Source organism: Lepisosteus oculatus, chromosome 29 (genome assembly GCF_040954835.1).
Source record: "Lepisosteus oculatus isolate fLepOcu1 chromosome 29, fLepOcu1.hap2, whole genome shotgun sequence".
NCBI classification, from domain to species: domain Eukaryota; kingdom Metazoa; phylum Chordata; class Actinopteri; order Semionotiformes; family Lepisosteidae; genus Lepisosteus; species Lepisosteus oculatus.
In genome coordinates, this window is record NC_090724.1 from 8,241,519 (window position 1) to 8,262,825 (window position 21,307).

The 21,307-nt window shown below is 52.7% G+C and overlaps 2 protein-coding genes across 5 annotated transcripts in view; one reads left to right on the top strand and one right to left on the bottom strand.

The window, feature by feature from the left end:
* Positions 1-825: 825 nt before the first annotated feature.
* LOC102688881 (ankyrin repeat domain-containing protein 34B) lies at positions 826-9,252 on the top strand. Its single transcript, XM_015365567.2, has 2 exons — positions 826-1,369; positions 4,282-9,252. Exon 2 carries the CDS (start codon positions 4,457-4,459, stop codon positions 5,996-5,998), a length of 1,542 nt encoding a protein of 513 aa, XP_015221053.2. The 5' UTR covers positions 826-1,369; positions 4,282-4,456; the 3' UTR covers positions 5,999-9,252.
* Positions 9,253-9,328: 76 nt separating this feature from the next.
* Positions 9,329-21,307, bottom strand: part of ssbp4 (single stranded DNA binding protein 4) — a 62,795-nt gene continuing 50,816 nt past the window's right edge. For 2 of the 4 annotated variants that reach the window (XM_069186223.1, XM_069186221.1), the window contains 12 exons: positions 20,590-20,649; positions 20,220-20,286; positions 20,023-20,090; positions 19,243-19,310; positions 18,019-18,064; positions 17,645-17,680; positions 17,450-17,504; positions 16,539-16,609; positions 15,967-16,045; positions 15,113-15,141; positions 14,913-15,014; positions 9,329-14,158 (listed from right to left, as the gene is read on the bottom strand). In XM_069186223.1, the coding sequence (XP_069042324.1) occupies positions 14,129-14,158; positions 14,913-15,014; positions 15,113-15,141; positions 15,967-16,045; positions 16,539-16,609; positions 17,450-17,504; positions 17,645-17,680; positions 18,019-18,064; positions 19,243-19,310; positions 20,023-20,090; positions 20,220-20,286; positions 20,590-20,649 (711 nt within the window). In that variant the 3' untranslated portion in view covers positions 9,329-14,128. The other 2 variants (XM_069186222.1, XM_069186220.1) reach the window with 1 other exon arrangement.

A 21,307-nucleotide genomic window follows, 5' to 3' on the forward strand; every position in this document is an offset into this window, starting at 1 on the left:
AGCTAATTAGGCCAATTTAACTGTACTGTAAAACGGTGCCATCCTTCAGATGAGATGCAAAACTGAGGTCCTGACTCTCTGTGGTCATCAAAAATGCCAGGGCATTTGTCAAAAAGAGTAGGGGTGTTACCCTGGTGTCCTGGCCACATTTCTCCCTGGCCTTTACCAATCATGGCCTCCTCGCAATACCTATCTCTGAACTGGCTCACACTCTGTTCTCCTCCCCCGATTGCTGATGTGTGGTGAGCGTTCTGGCGCACTATGGCTGCCGTCGCATCATCCAGATGGGGCTGCACATTGGTGGTGGTGGAGAAGATCCCCATTGCCCAGAACAGTGCTATAAAAGTGTAAGCAATTATTATTTGCTGTACATTATTACGAACATGCCCATTTCAATGGCTGTTAATGAATTATGCTAAGAATGGAACTGTTAAAACTCAAGAAGAAGAGAAAATCCCACAGTTCTGCTGTGTGTGTGTGAACAAATGAATAAGTAAACGATATTATATCCCCTTACCTCTCCTCCCCACGGCGCCTGACATTGCTGGTAATGGTGATCTGTCACTGAAGCCTGAGTGTGACACTGGGCTGTAGGCCACCGGTACAGGAGTGATTGATTAGTCTCACTGGGGAAAGGGGACACTGTACAGAGAAAAAAACAGCTTTAGAACACTCGACACCAGCAGAGGGCCTTCAAAGAAAAAAATATTTCGTATGCTTTTCCCACTGACCCGTCGGTCTGCAGCTCTAGTTAAATTACAGGTCACTGCTGGGTTGGTGTTCCCAAAGCAAGTTCACATTACTGCAAATGCACACAAGCGAAAGGGTCTCAGGAGTCTTCCCTCCACACGCCATTGAGTGGCAGCATCTGTCACAGGCATATAGACAGCCCACACAGTGCTGGGCTCACTCACGCACACACGCAGCAGGTGCCCGCCTCCAGCTCCTGGCATTCATCTCCCTGTGCGGTCCGCCTGCGCCGCCCTCTCCCCCCCCTGTGGGCATGCATCACACATGCAGCGGAGGAGGTGGGGGTGGGAACAGATCGCAGAGACTGCCACACAGGTCACACAGACTGCAGAACAGTAGCAGGGCGTCTGGCCACACACAGGACTGCTCGCCTCTCTGCCGAGGAAGGCCCCAGTGCCATCCAGCATGCCAGGCCCTGTGCCGCATCTGAACGTGGGAAGAAAACACTGGTTTCATTCCTTCCAGGACAGTTAAAAGGGACAAGTCGGGGGAGGGGGGGCAGGGGGGAGAGAGAAAAGGACGGATAGCTGTATTTGGAGTTCCTGCCTCTGCCTGATCCCATGCAGCTGGATTCCTGGGAAGTCAGAAACATCTGGCCACCGGACCCATCTCTCCACAGGTGAGCATGCCTTACTCTTGTCTGGTGCCTCCGGCGGTGGTGTCCACCTCAGCCCTGGTCATTAACAGTTCAATCTTGTCTGCTACAGCCTTGTAGCAGTGTGCACAGCCTTGTTTCTGACCGCGAACGCAGTGTCCGTGTGACACCCTCTCTCTCGCTGTAGTTTAAAAGCCACTGAACCTGAGGCATAACAAACCACTAACCTCCACCCACTGTGCACTCGATATCTGCACTGGGATAGCGGTCCGTCACCGATCTGTGCCATTAAAACTCCACTGCTGGCTGAAAGAACAAGATCTGTCAGCCTTCCTGCAGCTGCAACCTTACTGGTCAGGGAGCAGGGTGAGATTCAGGGGGTTTCCTTGTTTCTGAATAGACTAGTATCATTACAGTTCACTAGGCAGTACTAAAATAGAGTAAAACTGCCAGATCGTACTGTTCATCTGTTCTACAAACAGAAAGCCTTTGCCAAGGGAGAAGTAAAAATACAACATGTAGCTCCCTTTGTTGTCTCTCCTCATATTTTAGCATATCATATCTTTCGAAGTGCATCTAGCTGTAAATTCTCCTTTTACAGTATGAGGGTAAAAATGGATGAGGCAGGTAACCCCAGACTAAGGTAAGCAAACAAGAAATAGAAAACACCAAAATATTACTGGAATGTGCAGGAAACGGACAGTGGTGCCCTTGAGGATTAAAAACAGGCCAGAACAGGACACGTTCCTGCAGAGGAATGCCGAGATGAGAAACAGACCAGCGAGATGTCAATCCTCTTTGACCTCCGACCCCAGTGCTGCTGCGTGGCCTTGAGCCGGGGGGGCGGGCTGGTTTGGGGGTGAGTGACAGGCTCGCCCCGAGCCTGTGAGGCACCGGTTCAAGGGCACACGAGACTCGCCGTTCAAGCCTCAGAGAGAGAGAAGACCAGGGTTTATTAGGGCCAGCAGCCATATCACCCTGCAACTCACAACTGGCAGCCCACTGGAGCCCAGCAGGTGTGAGCCTGGCCAGTACCTGGAGGGGAGACTCCTGGGAAAGCTGAGGCTGCTGCTGGAAGAGGTGTTAGTGGGACCAGTAGGGGGCGCTCACACTGCGGTCCATGTGGGTTCGAATGCCCCAGTATAGTGACGGGGACACAGGCTCCATCCTTTGGATGAGACGGTCCCGACTCTCTGTGGTCATTTAAAAATCCCAGGGCGTTTCTCGAAAAGAGTAGGGGTGTAACCCCGGCGTCCTGGATAAATTTCCCATTGGCCCTTACCAGTCATGGCCTCCTAATAATCCCCATCTATGAATTGGCTTCATCACTCTGCTCTCCTCCCCACTGAGAGCTGATGTGTGGTGAGCGTTCTGGCGCACTATGGCTGCCGTTGCATCATCCAGGTGGGGCTGCACACTGGTGGTGGTGGAGGGGAGTCCCCATTACCTGTAAAGCACTTTGAGTGGAGTGTCCAGAAAAGCGCTATATAAGTATAAGCAATTATTATATTATTATTATTATTATATTATTATTATTATTATTAGGCATGGCCCACCCTCCAGCTGGCTGTGTATTTTCCACACTGCGAGCACAGTTCTCGATCTCACTGAAACACAGTCACTTTCATCAAACAGTATTTTTGGATCAGTAGCAGGTGTTATGAAAGGAAGGGGGCTGGCGATGCAAGTGCTATTTGGAAAACAAACGAAAAAACTGCAGCCTCCAGGGACAGTCATCCTGTGACTCATAAACTGGGCTACGAGCTTCATGGCCACAATGGCTCATCATCACTATAACGTAAGAAACAGAAACTCAGATTTGCAGACTGCCTCTCAAGACAGGATCCCAATTTTCTTAGGAAGCATTAAGAGCACAACAAAAGAACTGGAACCTCATCACAGAACTTCCTGTTCTAAGAATCTGATATTATGTGCAAAGATAATCCCCAGGCTGTGATGTATCTGGCTTCCTCTTTGCAATAATGATGAGGCTCTGATGGAGAGCAGATCTGATAGCACAGGTGCTCCAGGTAACCTGACAGCTCCTCGCCACACACAGGCGCTTGGCTCGCAGTCACAGACTAACATTGAGCTGAGGGAAGTAGGCTGGGGTTGTAGCACAGATCGGGAACTAAGGGCCCTTCAGGACACTCATGTCTAAGCTCCGTGGTTCCAGCGAAAGCGCGGTGCTGTTTTTGCAGCACAGTGGTAGGGTTTCCACAGGAGGGGAAGACACAAAGACGTTGGACTTGATCGGCTAACGTTCATATCCCATCATGGGATCTGAGCGAGACTAATTACTCTAAGAAAGCAGAGTTTTAGGGATTTCCAGAGGGAGGGTGTCTCTGGCTACAGCAATATCCTTGCGGGGGGAATGTGATATCATCCCAGCTGACTGAAGCAAGACAGCACATCCCGTGACTGTGCCAGGAGACCTCGCTGTACCAGCCCGTCTCCCCCTCCCTACTCCCCGCTGGTCAGCTCTTTCATCCCAGCTGGGGTCCTCTCAGAAAAAGAGGGCTTCAAAGTGCCCCCCTTCTGGCTTTGTACTTGGCCCGACATTTGAATCGGTCAGAAGTCAGAGATGCGCCTGTTCCCCCCAGCTCACGATACGAATGTGACGTTTTGACTCGCATAAGATTCTGATCAGTTTGTCTCAGGGTCTAATACAAAATCAATCAAACAGATTTTATATTAGACAAAAAAAAGAGTTTCTACCCTCCTGCTGTCATCGCCTCTGAGCACAAAGAGATCCAGACGTGTTGAGCCAGCATCTGGTTACAACTTCATCGCCCTTACCTTATCCTTTGTCATTTCAGCACGAATGGTCTGTGTACCAGGGTGGAAATACCGTTCTTTTAAAAAAAGTGTTGTGTTGCTCTCTATCTCTTCAATGGCACCTTATAAATATCTTTTCTGTGTTGGCCTGGCAACAGGAGCTGCAGTGGATTCTGGGCAGCGACCCAAGAACTGAAGACTCTGCAGCCGTAAGGAGCTGGGAGGAGGGGGGGGTCACTGGGGGTCCCCCCAAAGAGGGAAGAGCTCCCTATCTCCACGACACAGACTTGGACCCAGGCTGGTGAGAGGGGATTCGGAGACCCCCCCCAAAAAATGGGCGAGCCATGGGACTACCTCACCGACGGAAGCCCCCTCATCAAGGCGGCCCACCTGGGCAAGCTCCGGCTGGTGCGTCTATTGGTGGAAGGCGGGGCCCAGGTCAACGAACGCAACCAGACGGGTGAAACGCCGCTGCTGGCGGCTTGCAAAGCCAGGCAGGGGGACCAGCCGGTCACCAGCCAGCTGAAGCTGCTGAGCTACCTGCTGGACCACCAAGCCGACCCCAACGGCCAGGACAGGACGGGGCGCACCGCCCTGATGTACACCTGCAGGGAGAAGGCGGGGCCCGAGGTGGCGGCGCTCCTGCTCGACCGCGGCGCCGACCCCAGCCTGGAGGACTACGCGGGCGCCTCGGCGCTGGTCTACGCCGTCAACGCCAAGGAGAAGGCCACCCTGCAGGTGCTGCTGGACGCCTGCAGGGAGAGGGGCCGGGACATCATCATCATCTCCAAAGACCTCACCGCTCGGGGCCACGCCGTCACCAAGAGGTACCTGAACGTGCCGCCCTCCCCGGACGACGAGGGACACTCCTCGCCGGATTCCTGCACGTCTCCCTCGGAGATCGAGCTCCAGACGGGCTCCCCCAGCTCCGAGGCGGAGGGAGGGAACATCTTCGACTTCCGGGGGACCAGCAAAAGAGGGGCGCCGGCCCCGCTGCGAGAGAACGCGTGCGCTCGGCCCAAACTGGACAGCTGGGCGGGCAAGAACCACCGCCTGCGATCGGAGCCCTGGCTGGAGATTCACAACCTGACACACCTGCAGGACGCGTACGAGGAGAGCCTGAGGGGTGGAGGATGGGCGCAGGAGGAGGAGGAGGAGGAAACGGAGCAGGGGCAGCTGGAAACCGAACTACAGGTCCTGGCTGTGTCAAGAAGAACCTCCTGCTCCAAGAGCACGGATTCCGCACAGGTCTCCTCCTCCGAAACCGCCCGGGCCCGAACCCCAGCCCCCGAGAAGTCGCCCAGGAGATCCTCCATCGAGAAGCTGCCCACATCCACCAAATCCAGGGTGCTGGGCCGCAGGAACACGCTGACCGCCGCTCCGGACCGACCCCTCCTGCAGCTGCCCCACCTGGCCCCAGACCCCTGCTCTTCCGATTTGCACCTTCAGCCCGGTAACAACGTGGAACCCACCCCAGTGGAAACCCAGGGCAGCAGGCAGGGGCCAGGCAGAAAGGGCCAGCTCTCGTCCGCGCCCGGCCGGAGGTCCCTCTCCATCGAGTCCACTGAGGGCTCCCAGGGTGTCTTCGCTGGTGACGTAACCGGGAAAAGACGACTCCCCGAGAGGCGGCCACAAGAGGGCGCCATGCCGTCCGGCTCCCAGGCGCGATCAAGCTTCCTCCCGCCACTCCCTTCGGGTCCCTCCCCGGCACCTGCCGGGCTCGGACCTCCTGCCCCCACGGAGAAGCCTCCCTGGCGCCCGCTCTGCGGCTCCAGGTTTGCGGCCGGCCAGGAGAAAAGGGTACAGCGTCGACACTCCATCCAACTGGAGCAGATGAAGCATCCGGGCAGCTACGAGGAGATCCTGCTACTGTGAGAAAGGGGGAGAGAGAGATGCACACGACGTCCCGGAGCCTCCGTGTGAACCCTGCATTCCTGCCTATTCCGAACTCGGCTCTTACCACCTCCTTCCACTTCAGCAGTTCCAGCCCCACCCGCGGCACACCTCTGGCCAGCTGCCGATGAACCAGGTTCTCCTTGCAAGACGGAAGCTGGCCAGGAAGACAGTTCTTGAAGCGTGGGGCTTGGAGTGCCTTTATTCCATATTCTTCTCCCTTGGATATGCTTCTTCCCAGTTCCAGTGGATTCTCCTATATCCACACGCCACAGGGCTGTGGAACAGGGGGCACTTCCTTACACAAAGTGGTGTGCGTTGTAGAAGCCGAAATCTTGGCTTGGTTCAAGAAACAGCTAGATGAGTTCTTTGGATCTGTTAGCTTCTGCCCTACCAAATGGTATGACAGCATGTTTCTCATGCTCTTAGCTTTCCCCAGTTGCATGTGCTCATGCATCGAGAGGACACTTTCAGACCAACAAGTCTGCTCAAGAACCAACACAACCCTTCGCACAGCTGTAGGCAGATGGGCAGGATGGGAAACAACAGGCAGATGGATTGCTCCTGCAACGCATCAGGGCTTTGACTAAATCCGTGACTAAGCCTGACCACTGAACACTCCAGAACCTGAGAGGGCTCAGGCTTCAGGCACACAGAATAGAATGTAAACATGCAACTATCCTCACGTTAGCATCCACACAGAACACCACCAACACCGAGCTAAAAAGTATCAGGTCTTGTTTGCGTTGAAAAGACACCAAAACGGAGCCATTCCTGCATTTGGCACATGCTTTAAAGAACGGACAGGTCAGGGTGTTTACATAAACACAGGAAACAATCATTTCCCAGCAGCCCTTGTTCCAGTCTGATATTTCTACACTGACATTAAGGCCAGGATTTTCCATCATTGCATCATTCTCTATCATTCCACCCAGCCTTGACTTGAGACCTGAGTACGTTATGAAAGGATTAGGCTTAATTCTGGAATGTGAGCGATCTTTAAAACCCACCCAATGACCTAAGGCGACCTCAAGCCTTCTCTTACACAAGTTTTAAGCACGACAGCTATGTTAAAGGGCGATACTGGCCTAACAGAGATTTTATCAGAGTGAAGTTTTTTCCTCAGGGCGTGAAGCTGTGGCTGCTTTGCGTTCGCTGACCCTCGAGTAGCTGCAGTTCATCTCAGGACCTCTTGTTCCGCTCACCTCGGGGTGCATGATGGGCAATGGGGTGCCTGCAGGAGCCTGGAGTCAGTAAATGGTTCCCCCAGTGAGCTGACGTAGGACAAGAGGGACACAGCAGCTGGCCAGGAAAGAAGCCAGACTCGCCCCTCATGGCCTGGTTCCGCTGAGCGGTATAGCGAATATCCTCCATGGTGGAACAGCCCCAGCACTGCTCTCCCGAGCTCCCTGTCCCCGTCGCTCACCTGCCCATCCGCAGACAAGCGGACGAGTGACGTTCCCGGGGTACAGGGGGTGCTCTTCCCTCGGCCTCCGGCATCAAGCCCGGTCACACCCAGCCCGGTGGACAGCAGCTCCTATTCCAGGAGGACGCTGGTCTGAGAATGTTTCCCCAGCGTGCTTCTATAAATCACAGATCGGGGTCTGGCTACGTGTACTGTGTTCTTATAAAAAAAGAACACAGATCTGGAGATGATCTTATATTTTTGGGAGCAGAACTGGCTGGATGACAAACCTGCAGATGCTCCTCCAGACGTGCAGGCATGGCAAAGCAGTGTATAGAACCTCAAATTGTTAGAACAACAAATACATTTTTCTCTGTAGGTTTTGTCTGGGGCATTAAAAATATTACTGTTCTGAACACTACAGTTCTTAGAATGACCAAGTCAATATTAACCTTGCAAATTATTGACAGTTCCCATACACTTCAATGCAATTGATATTACATAGATTTTTTTTTTCTTCGTTTGCATAAGCAACCCTTTACCATCAGCTGTGCTCAGATGCAAGTGATATTTTCAGAACAGAACAGCTAGCCACTTCACACTCATGTAGACCCGTCTGGATTGATCACACAGAGCTTCGCAGAGCGGAGATTTCAGACTATTTAGCACCTCAAAAAAACATTCCCGATGTCACGTACAGACGCATCTCTGCAGCTGAGTGCCCAGCCCACCTGCTGAGCCAACTGCCCTGATGCAACCCGATCTCGTCAGTTGATACAGGCTGTTTGATACCATCGTGCTCCAGCAGAGATGATAACTTAGCATAGACTTTGCCTGTTGCTGTAGAGAAGCCACATTATAGGCTTTTAGACTACACATGCAAACAAATCCAGAGAAAACACAGGTCAGTGCTGGACACCCTAAATGCAGGAATGGCCCTTGAGGGCCACTGGATATCCCCTATGCAGTGTTTAGAACAATACTGTGGGACAGACACCAACTCTGACCCCACCAATCCTGGATATAAATGGCTTTAACCTTCCAGCATTCACTCCACTAACATGCACCAAATTCAACCCTCTATCCCTCTCCCTCTCATTGGAGCGTTTGGAGGCAGCAGCCAGACTTGTCCACCCCTCTGATGTGTCCCAACATCTGTGTCCATCTCACACTAAGTTGGTCCTGCTGTGTCACATCACTGCGCCATGAAAAAACCCCTCAGCTCTGAATCGTATCGACAAGCAGAGGACCACTAGTGAAAGGACAGCCCTGCTCATCGAAATGTGTCTGATGGCTAAAACAACCGAATTGGACCTCGCTGGCACACAGGACCACACCTCCAAAGGCTCTGAGGACAAGTGTCAGTCAGAGAAATCAGGAGTCGCTGTGCTTGTGGAAAGTACTGAAAACTCCAGCTTTGGAAATGGCACTTGTTTTAAACAAAGAAAGCCTCTCAAATACCTGTCAGCTTCACCAGAACAGGCTGCAGTGTGTAGACTCACCTGGGGGCCTCTCCAATCCCTTCCATGACGATAAACCAGCACCTTAATTGCTTAATTGATAAACCAATTAATCAACTTGCAATTGAAGACCTGGCTGTACTAAAGTATTGCAGAAGAGCTGCCAGTTGGGGGCACTGTTAATGACGAACAGCACAGTGTACTCCCGTTTCTAGGCACCCCCCCTTCCTCCCCACCCCACCCCCAAAAACCACCCAGGATAGAAACACAGAAACCCACAAGCAGAACAAAGCACCGTCCGAGCAGCACTGATGTCTCGTAAAAGGAAGCCATCTGATTTTATTTCAATTCTGTTTTTAAATAGACGTATGTACAACGCACAGACAGACCACCGCTGCCCTTCGGCACAGGGCAGAAGATGAAGAGACGACTCCAAGAACAAAGGGGAAAAAAAATCAAATTACATTTATTATTGATGCAGGTTTGTTTCTTTCTTCAATAAGCAACTTTTTGTCAGTCTAAAGAAACTTTACAATATAAAGAAACATACAAAGGACATCGGTATACTACACAAGACAACTATATAGCCCTAAGACAAGGATCTCAGCTACCTACCGTAAAATACAAAGCAAACCTAGGAAAAAGACTGCTTCATTTTCAATACTGCTGTGTCATCTGAAAGGACAATGAACAGTACAAGACAGACCTGGGCATTCTTGGGCTCATAGACACAGGCCAGCAGGGATGGCAGGACCCCAGAGACTCAGAGCGGCAGCACCCTGCCCTGCACCTTTGACTCAGCAATCAACTGTGGTCACCAGGGGGCTGCAAAGGGGTTGGGGGGGGGTGGTTATCATTCACCTGTCAAAGCTGCTGGGCTCCAGACAGCTTCAAGGGGCCAAAACTGCGATTGGTCAAAGTCTGCAGAAGTCAAGTGATCTCCAACGAAACTCCCCAAAACAAATTGATCAAAACGAATCTGCCCCTGCTGGACTGTAGCTGCCCCCCACCAAGAATGAGGGTTTGGGTCCACCTCCCCCCCCCCCACCTTGGGTGAGGGAGCCCCTCTCCTCTTGCATGCTCCCCCACCCAGCACCCCCAAAAAGTCCCTGCCAGTGGGCCGGTAATACAGAGCGTGATGAGAGAACACAGACGGGGCTGTCCCGGGACAGGAGAGCAGGGAGAACACGCACACCCCCTGCTCTCACGCTTTTCTCCTTCGAATGAGGTCCTTGAAGTTTCGTCTCCGTTTGTTTTTGTTTTTTTTTTACGTTTTCTTTTTAAATAGATAAAAAAAAAATCCTTCATATGAAAGGCTGGAATAAGTGGTCCCTTGCCGTGTCTTTAAAGAGATGGTGCCCTTGACCCTCTGACTCAGGATGCCCAACCAGTGCAAAATAAATCGGAACGCTGCAGTTCCAACCACCTTGAAGATTCTCCCCCTCCCCACATCTGCCTTCTTTGCGGTGCAGACAGACCTCCCCGAGCACATCTGTATTGTGGGTGGCGGAGGGGGGTCAGGCCACCCCCCCCCGTCACGGCCTCAGACACGTCACCCACAAGCAGGACAAGCTCTCGGGAGACAAGTCCTCCCCCTTGCTGGGCCAGCCTGCTAAACCTGCACAGTCATGCCCCAGCTCGCATGAACCGGCGCATTCTCACGCAATGACACTGTCGCCCCACTGCATGTTTCGGCAGACAGACTGTGCTAGGCCGGTACTACGGTGAAAGTCCACAAGGGCTCACGTGAACTCTGCTCTCTTACTCACAGGGTTAAGAACCCCAGAGCTCAGGCTCATCCTCTGAAGCCCAGGAGAGACCAGGCGAGCACACAGATTCTTTGTCTCAACTCTGCAAGCACAGCACCGGGGGACTCAAGTCCTCTCCAAGACATCGGCTTTTAGGGACAAAGCTCTAGGGAGGTGGTCTCCTTCCTCCCTAAAAGACAATACAGGCTCTGGGAGGATTTAATGCAGCGGTTTCATGAAAGCTCAACTTGTATGAAGGATGCAGTTACTGTTATTTTGCTCTTTATTTAAAGCTACAAGAGCAGTCAGACAGAAGCACACCGTCCCTTTAAATGAAAAACAGTTTTTTGTAGTTTTTTTTTCAGAGAGAGAGAGAGCTGTATTCATTGGTAGTGACATTTTAAAATATGTCCATGATATCAAAATGCATTATACAGTATTTACAAAACCAACCACGCGTAGAGGGCTGAGAGCAGCTGGGACAGAGACCCTCCTAGCTCTGGGGCTCACTGGCCAACAGGGCGGTGCTGCGGCACTCTGCAACCTTCGCTGCAATGACCTTTCCCGTTTATGTGCAAATAAAAAAAAAGCATATTCATCAACGCTTTAATTCTCCAAAATTAAGCGCTACCACTAATGAATCACCCCGTCTGAGTTGTTTTCCCTCTCCTCTGATTGGCTGCTTTTGCCAACGTCTCCCCCCCACCCCGACTGAAGGCGCTGCACAGGTCCGACAGCGCCCTCTGCAGCCCGCAGGCGGGAGAGCAGTCAGTTCCACTCGGGATGCAGACTCGTGGGACTGGGATATAACTGGAAAGGGGCACTCTCACCAGCCAGGGAGAACAAGGAATAGACTGGGATCATGGAAGTTTAAAAAAAAAGCCTCCAGTGCATTGGAAGGGCCAGGCTGCTGGCAATCAGGCCTGCAGTGTCTCCTGTACAGCTGCGCTGTGAAATATTCACCGCAGCTGCAGAGCCCAGGGCAGAAAGGCAGTCTGCTCTTCCATCTGTCTCTCAGCCCCCCTCTCCTTTCCCCACAAAGAGTTTCTCAAGCAAAGCCTGGGTCAAGTCCTTCCATTCGAATGCAGATCCAATGGGCCAGTTTTTTTTTCAGCTTTCTTTCTTAAATATCTTTTTTTGTTGTTTTTTTTTTTAAAAAAGAAAAATATACAAAAAGAGAACAGCAAAACAGCACATGGGACGTGGTCCAAACAGGGCTGGTTTGGGGTTCGTGCACGAGCAGACAAGACGAAAGGCAAAGACCGTACTGCCTGGATACCGGGTTTCTGAGTCAGGTTGGAACAGCCCGGGCTCGTTCCACCAATTCACTGGGCCGCAGGACAGCGCAGCGCTGGAGACAGGGTTGCTCTGGGGCCTGCTTCAGGCGATGGGCTGGATTCAAAGAAAGAAATCGAAGTTCTACAAAAAGGAACTTGCGTCACGCCAGTTACCGAGACACCCTTGTATCTGACACTCCCCAGATCAGACAGCCGCTCTGGACTGGAAGCTGAGACGCAGACCAGCAGGAGCTCCTACGACTTGGACCTATGAGGAGCAGCTGAACTGGTCCCATTACATTACCACTCCCTTTTAAGCTTTCGGATCTCACCAGATCCAATCGCCTGCTGAAGTGTGGTCCTTTAGTTGGGGGGCTCGACTCAGGCGATCCAGCATGACATGTCCCAACATGGAGCAAGGGAGATTCGGACAAGACGACAGCCCCTGGCCAAGTCACCTGGACACCAGCCTCTGCCGGTTTAAAGAGAACAGCGCCGTACCAAATTAAGACCAGGGATTGCGGGGGGAGGGCAAGGGTTTCTCTCCAGCGTGCACACAGTGGACTGCGTGACAGCAGCCTCCTTTCTGTGGAACTCCCATCTTTCACTAAACAGACATCCGCCCAGAGGAACAGGCAGCTGCCGTCAAGAGCCACATGGGACAGAACACAGATGCACAGAAAGCTTTTCAGATCAGTCGAGCTGGACCTTGAATATGACTTATGAATAAGCCACTTGGCTTATGAAATGCAAGTAATAGAACAGTGACAGAACATAACAATGATATAAAAAAAATAAAGTACAATTTACTGATTACTGGTTTCCCTTCCATTTGTGTTTTTCTTGCGTTGACAGAACTTTTTTGATTGTCCACTACAACACACTGGGGCTTGGACATTACACCACTAACATCAATATGCAGGGGATTATCTTCAGCCAACTGCCAGCAAGAAACCACGCCAGCAGCTCTTTTCTGAGGCGGCACTACAACACCGCCCCCTGGGGGACAGAAGGGGCAAGAGCAGCACGGGTCAATGCAGTTCAGTCCCAACAACCTGGGAGTTGTCACCTAGTTACCAGGACAAAAGAGGGCACTTTAAAAATAAAAAAAAAAGGTTTAAAATAAATACAAGTGTGAGGGCCACTCCAGAGGTAAGGAAAAAGTACAAAATTAAAAAAAGCTGCGATACTGAATGCTCTCTGTGCTGAACGGACAGCGTAGTCGTGTGTCCACTGCCCGCGGGTCAGTTCTTAACTGGACAGGCAGTCAAGGTAGTTCCGTTTTTGGAGGGGGAGGGGGAACTGAAACAGATCTGGGGCGAGCTGCTCCCTCTCATCGGAAAATCCCAGCGCCCCGGTCAGCTCAGCTCAGCTGTCCAGCTCCGCTACCGAGCAGCGATGCCAACGGGCGATCGCCCAGCTCGGGTCGAGCTCGTCGCTCCGCCTCCAGGTCCGGTTCCTCCAGTCACATCCCGGCGGGGTCCTGAACACCCCCCCCCCCCCCGCCAGCCTGCGGAGATCAAGGCTGGCAGTGTGCTGGGGTTCGAGCAGGAGCCCACAGCCATGTGTGTATTTCAGCGAGTCGGGGGAGGAGGCAGCTGAAGGGAGGGAAGACCTTGTTTAAGATCCGTGCCCGCCCCATCTGATCCGCCTGGGGAGGGGTAGGGGGGAACAGAAGATCTGTGGGCAGAAGGGCCGCTGTGCTTTTGTCTCAGGTGTCCAGAGGTTCGATGTCCCCTTGAGGGGGGGGAGGGGGGAAAAGACATCCAGAAAAACACACGACTAAATAACCACGATCCCGACAGGAGAACAGGCAGGATCGGCCGCCTGCTTCGCCGGATTGAAGCAGTTCCGCGTTTCTCCTTAAAAACATCCCAACAAAACAAACCCGAGAAGGAGCAGATGAGAAGCGAGAGGGCTGCTGCCACTGCTGCTGTCTGGGGCTGGTCAGTGTCCCGGGCCGGTGAGGTAGCCTGGCAGGCAGGGGGTGGGGGGAGTCCGAGAGCAGCCCCCCCCCCCCCCCCGGGGGGCTCGGAGAGCGCTCTCGCCCGCGGCGGCCGACGCCAAGCCCCCATCCGGGGAGGGCGCACGTGTGTGTGTGGTGTGCGGGGAGGAGGGTGACGATCCAGAGCGGAGAATTGGGGGGAAAAGAGGGCAGCGAGGAAGAGGAGGAGGAGGAGGCGGCAAAAATAAAAAAAAATAAAAAAAAATAAAAAAAGAAATCACACACTCATCGTCATGTTGGGTGAATACTGCAAAGAGAGAAGAGAGGAGGGGGGAGACGGGTGAGAGTGGATAGGCACAGCTCTAGCTGAAAAAAACACAGCACAGGGTCTGCGATAGGGGGTGAAGACCCCCCCCAGCTAACGTCTGAACTAGAACGCAGTGGGACAGGCTGGAGCTCTGTCTCATGGGAGACGGTTGACGTGAGGGCAAGCCACACAGCAGAGGTGTCCTCTAACAAGTTCCGCGAGGGATCAACAACAGGTGTCTCACAGGCTTCACCTCCGATTTCGCCCGAGGGGGCCAAACGAGGTTATTGCTCCCCTATGTCAGCAGCCAGAACTAGACTCACTCATTGATACCGAGAACGGGAGTCACTTCTTTACATGAAGGGTGGTGGGAGGGTGGAACAGGCAGCTCGGTCCTACTGGGAATCCCCCTTCACGTCCACCTGGATGATGCGCCAGTCCGCTCCCCACACACCAGCTCTCAATGGGGAGGAGAGCAGAGTGATGGAGCCAGTTCAGAGAGGGGGATTATGAGGAGGCCATGACTGGTAAGGGCCCGTTCTCGCTATCAATGATACTGGAACTTGTTAGGGGACATCTCTGCTGTGTGGCTTGTCCTCACGTCAGTCTACCATGAAACCGTTGTTATGGTCCCCAACCTCATCAAAGGCCCCCACCCTTACCCCGCCAGTAACCTCTGACCTTTCAGGACCAAGGCTGCTGGATCCCAGTCCTACTGGGGGACAAAGAGGGGGGTCCGGGGAGGCAGACTCACACTTTCACTTTGGAATGGGTTTAAGAAGTTCCCAGGCATGTCCCCATCATCGCGTGGAGTCCCTGGGGGATTGTTCATTCCTGCCATGTTGTTTGGAGAACTCTGGGTGGAAAGAGAGAGGGGGGGATGCACAGTTAGCACCACTGCGTGACCTGTCATGAGCTCTGCGTGGTGTGCACTGGACACGGTGTGATTCTTACCTTTGGCAACCCGTCCATATCACCAGAGCCTATTTCAGAAACAGAAGAAGAGTCACTTAGTAAAAACAAACTGTCCACATTACTCAGTCCTGTGTGGTGAAAACAAGATCACCCTGCAACTCACAACTGGCAACCCACTGAAGCTAAGCAGGTGTGAGCCTGGTCAGTACCTGGAGGGGAGACTCCTGGGAAAGCTGAGGCTGCTGCTGGAAGAGGTATAAGTGGAGCCAGCAGGGGGCGCTCACCCTGTGGTCCACGTGGGTCCTAATGCCCCAGTATAGTGATGGGGACACTATACTGTAAACAGGTGCAGTCCTTCGGATGAGACGTAAAACCGAGTTCCTGACTCTCTGTGGTCATTAAAAATCCCAGGGCGTTTCTCGAAAAGAGTAGGGGTGTAACCCTGGCGTCCTGGCCAAATTTCCCATTGGCCCTTACCAATCATGGCCTCCTAATAATCCCCATTTATAAAATTGGCTTCATTACTCTGCTCTCCTCCCCACTAATAGCTGATGTGTGGTGAGCGATCTAGCGCACTATGGCTGCCGTCGCATCATCCAGGTGGGGCTGCACACTGGTGGTGTAGAGGGGAGACCCCATTACCTGTAAAGCGCTTTGAGTGGAGTGTCCAGAAAAGCGCTATATAAGTGTAAGCAATTATTATTATTATTATTATTATTATTATTAATTAATTATGAGCTGACTGTGATGTTCTCTATCACCACTAGAGGGCGCCAGTGCTATACCCTTGTTACTTTTCTGAACCAGCCTTTCTGCTTCCTCCTCGGATTAAGTCATTTCATTTTTCTCAAACCCTGTGCTTCAGTGCCCGTGACCTGAGCTTTACTGCTTACCTAACGATCCGTTCATATGGTGCGGCTCCATCGCGCCCATCCCACCCATCGGACCGTCGGGACCCGGGCCCATCGGGAACTGGAAGAGAGACGATGACGTCACTGGGAGCCGCTCGCCGCTGCGACACACCTAACCAATCGTATCGCGGGGAGCCGCCATACAAGACCGCGGACGGGAAGTACTGCTTTACGCAAAGAGTTGCGGGAGTGTGGCGCAAGCCCGTCCCCCCCAGGCACGCTGTTGGAAGCTTCCTGGCTCCCTTCATGAAGTGGCTGGAGGAGACCCTTGGATCAATCGGTGCTGAGCTACCAAACGTTACACAAAGCAACTGCCCTCCACATTGACTGGAGCCCGAGGACACAACTCTTAAAATGGCGCCATGTCCAACGAGGTTTGGGCAAGGTTAGAAATGTTGGCAGGAAGGCGCGCTGCCGTTGGAGCGTGATGTCAGAGCTCCAGTCACATGGCTCATCGCAGACACGCCCCCCCACAGGCCCCGGGACAGGGGTACGCCTCCCGCGGGGATCTCCCAATCTTACCAGCCCAGACGCCTCTGTGGTAGGACACTTACGTTGGGCCTGTTGCCTCCTGGGCCGATGGGGTTCATCATCGTGTAGATGTTTTCACTGGAGTTTGTGGAGTCTGGGGAGACAGGAGGGGGGAGGGGGTGAGAGGATTCTGGGAGATTTCCACGGGCTCCCAGGGCCCCCTGCTCCTGCTGTGCGCGTGTGTGTCTGTGTGGTGGTGGTGGGGGGGGGTTACCAAGGCAGCAAGACAATGACAACAGGAGGAAAATATATTTAAGATAAAAAAAGGCAGTGGACAAAATGTGCTTTCCTTCCATGAACACAGAGCTGACCACCGACTGCTCTCCCCTACACTGACCACTCTAACCCACACGGAGCGACTCTCACAGAGCTGATGGACTGTAGTCCTCTACAATGACCACCTCTCTCTTGTAGAGCTGAGCACTGTCCTCAACACTGACTGACTCACTCTCAGAGCTGACCAACAATAGTCTTATCCTCTGACCACATCTCTCATACAGCTGACCACTGTCCTCTACAGTGACTCACTCCCGGAGATGACCAGCTGTTGTCTTATCCATTGACCACACTTCTCACAGAGCTGACGACAATTCTACAGCAATATTGCTTCTTCCAGTAATGCTGAGAATATGTGGGAAGGGGTCTGTTCTCATCCCTTAGTGTAACAGAAAAGCCCACCAGAACTATTCAAAAATAATCACCACTAATGATAACGACTCATTTTAATACACGTTCATTTTAAAAATAATATTTGAAAAGTCTGTTTAAAAAATCACTTCTAAAATCTGCATTTAATATTACAGGTTGAAATAATAAAAACCGAGCATCTTTTCTTAATGTTTTTGTCAATAAGATTTCAAAAAACAGGAATTTAGTGCAACAGGAACTGAAGTTGAGAGTAAGAGTTGTGCAAGGACAAATTAAGGGGACGCACCTCCTGGGCTAGGCATGATGGGTGTTCCTGGTGGACCTCCGCCCCCTGGTGGACCCTGATAGAGAAAAAGAGGGGGTGGGCAAACTTAAGAGAAATCTAGTACATTTTTGCATCCCTCAAAACCCAGAAAGATGACTTTCAGAAGTTAGGCCACTTTTGGTAATAAGCCTGGTGTCCAATACAGTTCCTACTTACCACATAGTTTCCTGGAGAGGATGAGGAGTATGCTATCTGTGGGGAGACAGAAGGCAGACATGTGACAAGTGGGAAAGGCACAAAAGTCAACACGGTGAAAAAAAAAGGAAATTTTAAAGCTGATGGACTTGGGAATGGATACGCTGCCACACGCCAAGCAGGAAGTGATGCGCAGGAAACTTGCCGGGCACTAGAATCTCCCAGAACACTAAACAGAACCCTTAAAGATCAAGGACATAGCTGTCCCCTTTCTCCCCCAGCTATCCAGAAAGCATTTATATTGTACCAACAATATACCACTTCCTTTAATATCTTTAAATGGTTTATTTTCCCTGAAAGCAACCGAAGTTCTGATCCAGAGCAGGTGGACGTACCGAATTTGCGTTTGGATTTGGCCAGGGACCTCTGCCTCCGGGACCCCTGAGGAAAGAGAGGAAGAGACAGTGAGCGACCATCCCCGCGCCCATCAACGGTATGTCTTGTACAGAACACATACTGTAGCCTTTCCTTCCTGCTGTCTGCAAACGTGTGATGTTTGAAAAGAGTAACAGTAACGCTTCCGGGCATTTTAGAAAGAAAAGTCAAAAATTAGTCACAAGTGGAATCTATGTGGCAGTGCATTTAAAACTGAGGCACGTCTTTACATGAAGGGTGGTTGGAGAGTGGAATTTTAATTTTTCTTCTTCTTGGGCTTTAGGGCAACAAAGGGTGAACATTTTGAAAGGGGGTGGTGACTTTCTATACCACTGTATATTGAAGGAAGGACATACATTACACTTTGAAAGACAAACTTGGACATCAGCGTCTGTTTAACTGTTTACTAGATGCGACTGAACAGTACTGCCAATTTCAAAGACCTACACTGAGAGAAACAGGTGGACAAAGGTTTATCAGCTCTCAAATCTGTACTGCTTTAAAGTCTCTGTTTCTTTAACATTCTCTGCCGTTTAAATTCCTTTTTCTTCAACAACATGGCTGGGTTGCTTCAACAACCCACCCATGTTGTTGAACCTGGCGTCCTTCAGGAAAGGGCTGGATGAGATCCATGGATCCATTAGCTATTAGCTACTAACTGCCCAACGGGCTAGATGGGCTCTTCCCATGTGTAACCCTTCTAATGTTCTTAGCCACTCAGAGCAATTACCTGCCTTGCAGACATCTGAGCGAGCACTATGTGCAACAAGTAATATCCCAGCTCTATTAGTCAATTCGAGGGTCGAACATCATCAACTCCACTATACAACAAGAACAACCATCAGCAACAAAGAAATTGGGACCCACAAAATGTCAGTTTCACATTGAAAAGAGTGCAACTGCAGAGGGGATAAATGATGCCCAAGCAGTTGAGTCCCGTTGCATCTCGGGGCACAGAGGCGTCACCGAGATGCGAGTGGCGCATATCACAGGGGGCCACAAGCATCGACGCTGCAGACCAGAGCCAGATGCAGTTTATGGCTCTCACACAGGAACAGGATCCTCCCATTCTGCACACGACAACCAGCCTTTTTCACGTGTAGCGACTGATCGATCGTTAACAGCCCCACTGACGGCGTCTACAAAACGGGCCATCTTGGGGTGCTGGCTTCCCGGAGACTCACATGTTCATTCCTGGCAGGCCCGGACCACCTAAGGAGTTGGGAGGGGGTCTCATTCCACCACCGTAGCTCTGCACAGCACAGGGACAGAAAAAGAAAGGGACCGTTACCGCGACGACCACAGGGGATTTAGGAAAAGACGCAGAGGGACGGATAGGGGCGGCGTGCCATCGAGGAAAAGAAAGGGCCAGCATTCCCGAGCTGTACAGCGATCCCTTTCCCGAGTCCGATACCAGGCACAGCTGGAGCCTGGAGCCTGGAGCAGGAAAAACACATTTCGTATTAAAGCTACGTGAGGCTAAAGCCAACTCCTGGTGGGGTCCCTGAAATGGAAATTTCAGTGTCGTCTCCTGCAAGGAACGGGAAATTCACGTACTGCGCTCAAGCCGTTAAGATATTAACCCGCATCTGTCCGAACCCACCCGCACACAGAAACAGGGGCTCTCCTGCTTTGCTCCGGACCCTGTAGCTCGTGCGGCTAACGTAGAGCATTCAGGGAGGAAGGGGCTATGAGGGGACCCCCCCACACACACACACCCCCTCAGGACCAGATGGGGTTCGAGTCCCAGAGTGGGCCAGGACACATGGAGAGAGGCAGGGAGCGGCGCGCTCTCCCAGAACCTCGTTTCCGGTTTGTGACATCAGGCGTCGAGAGTCCTGATCGTCCAGAGAGCAAAATCCTCACCCGCCTGCTCCAGTCCCTCGTATGACACAATGGGTGGCAGCGAAGGGGCTAATAAGCCATGCTCCTTTGGGGGAGGGGCAACAGTCAGCCGTCCTTACCTGTGGGCCCATGCCGGCCATCCCTCGGGGCGGATTCATCCTCATGGGGCCGCCCATGTTCGGATGGCCTGGGAAAAACGAGACAGGCTTTGAGAGACCACCAGCGACAGCCCCTCGATCCCCACCCCCCACCCCCCACTCCCTCCCCGAGTCTCCCGAACCTCCTGCTGCCCTTCAGAACCCAGCCCGGGCCTTACCCTGGGGTCTCGTGGGGTCCAGGCTGTTGGGCAGGAGTGGCTGTGATCCTGGAACGCCCACAGGTGGCTGCAGGAGACAAGAAGACCACAAAACCACCATTGTTAAGGGCCTGAGGCCACGACCACACCGCCGCCCTGCTGTTCGGCTCAGCGGTGCTCCAGGTTCCTCCACTCACACCAACGCTTCAAGGATTGTGGACGCACAGGAGCTGTGACCCGAAACCACAGAGCTCCACACCGAGACGGGCGAGGAAGGCGAGAGGTTCTCTCGTGCGACTGGGGTTCAACCGAGGAGCTGCAACAGAGGGCTCGAACCCTGGCTGCACGGGACGGCCCGGCTGAGGATAAGGTCGCCGGCGGGGCGCAGTACCTGATTTGGCATTCGGAGCGAGGGGCGGGGTCCGCCGGGGTACCGTGGCGACATGAAGGGCTGTAACGAGAGAGAGACAGAGGAGATTGAGCACTTTCCTTGACCTTTGACCCCTGACCCTCGACCCTAGTGTGAGCTTTGTCAGAGGGCTTTCCAACTGTTCCGCCTCTGCGTGGGGAAAAAAACAAACAGGAGGTAAAACATGTAACCACTCACACAGGCACTCACACTCACGGGAGCTGACCACAGGCACACGTGAGCGAGAGAGCCCCTCTTGTTGAATAACACGCCTCTCCAGGTCAGAGGTCAAAGGTCATTCGCAAACATGACGCCGTTGCCCACGATAAAACTCGAGGGAAGAAATGGCTCGGTTCCTTGTGGAAGGGCGCGTGGGGAAACGTGGACGCGACCCAGCCGAGTCCAGATCTGCGCGCCGCCTGGGGACTGGCAGGTGTGCCTGCCTGCTTGAGCCCCTCTACAGAGGCAGGTGCTGCATCATTACTGGAATATTGACCCGCGCCCTGCCCGGGGACCGGCTGCCCCTGCGAGACCCACCTCTGCAGCTGCCAGCCCGACTGAAAGAACTGAATTATTAATCTCGTGTCTGGGCTCGTCTCCACTTAACCAGCAAAGAGAGAGGGGGTGAAAGGAAGCTGCAAATGAGCAGACAGCCTGAGCAGGTTAAGAGAAGATCAGCTGTAGCCTAGAGCTCCTTCCA

Excerpts from the sequence above, each read along its gene's own strand:
- LOC102688881 (XM_015365567.2), top strand. The coding sequence starts at position 4,457 with ATGGGCGAGCCATGGGACTACCTCACCGACGGAAGCCCCCTCATCAAG.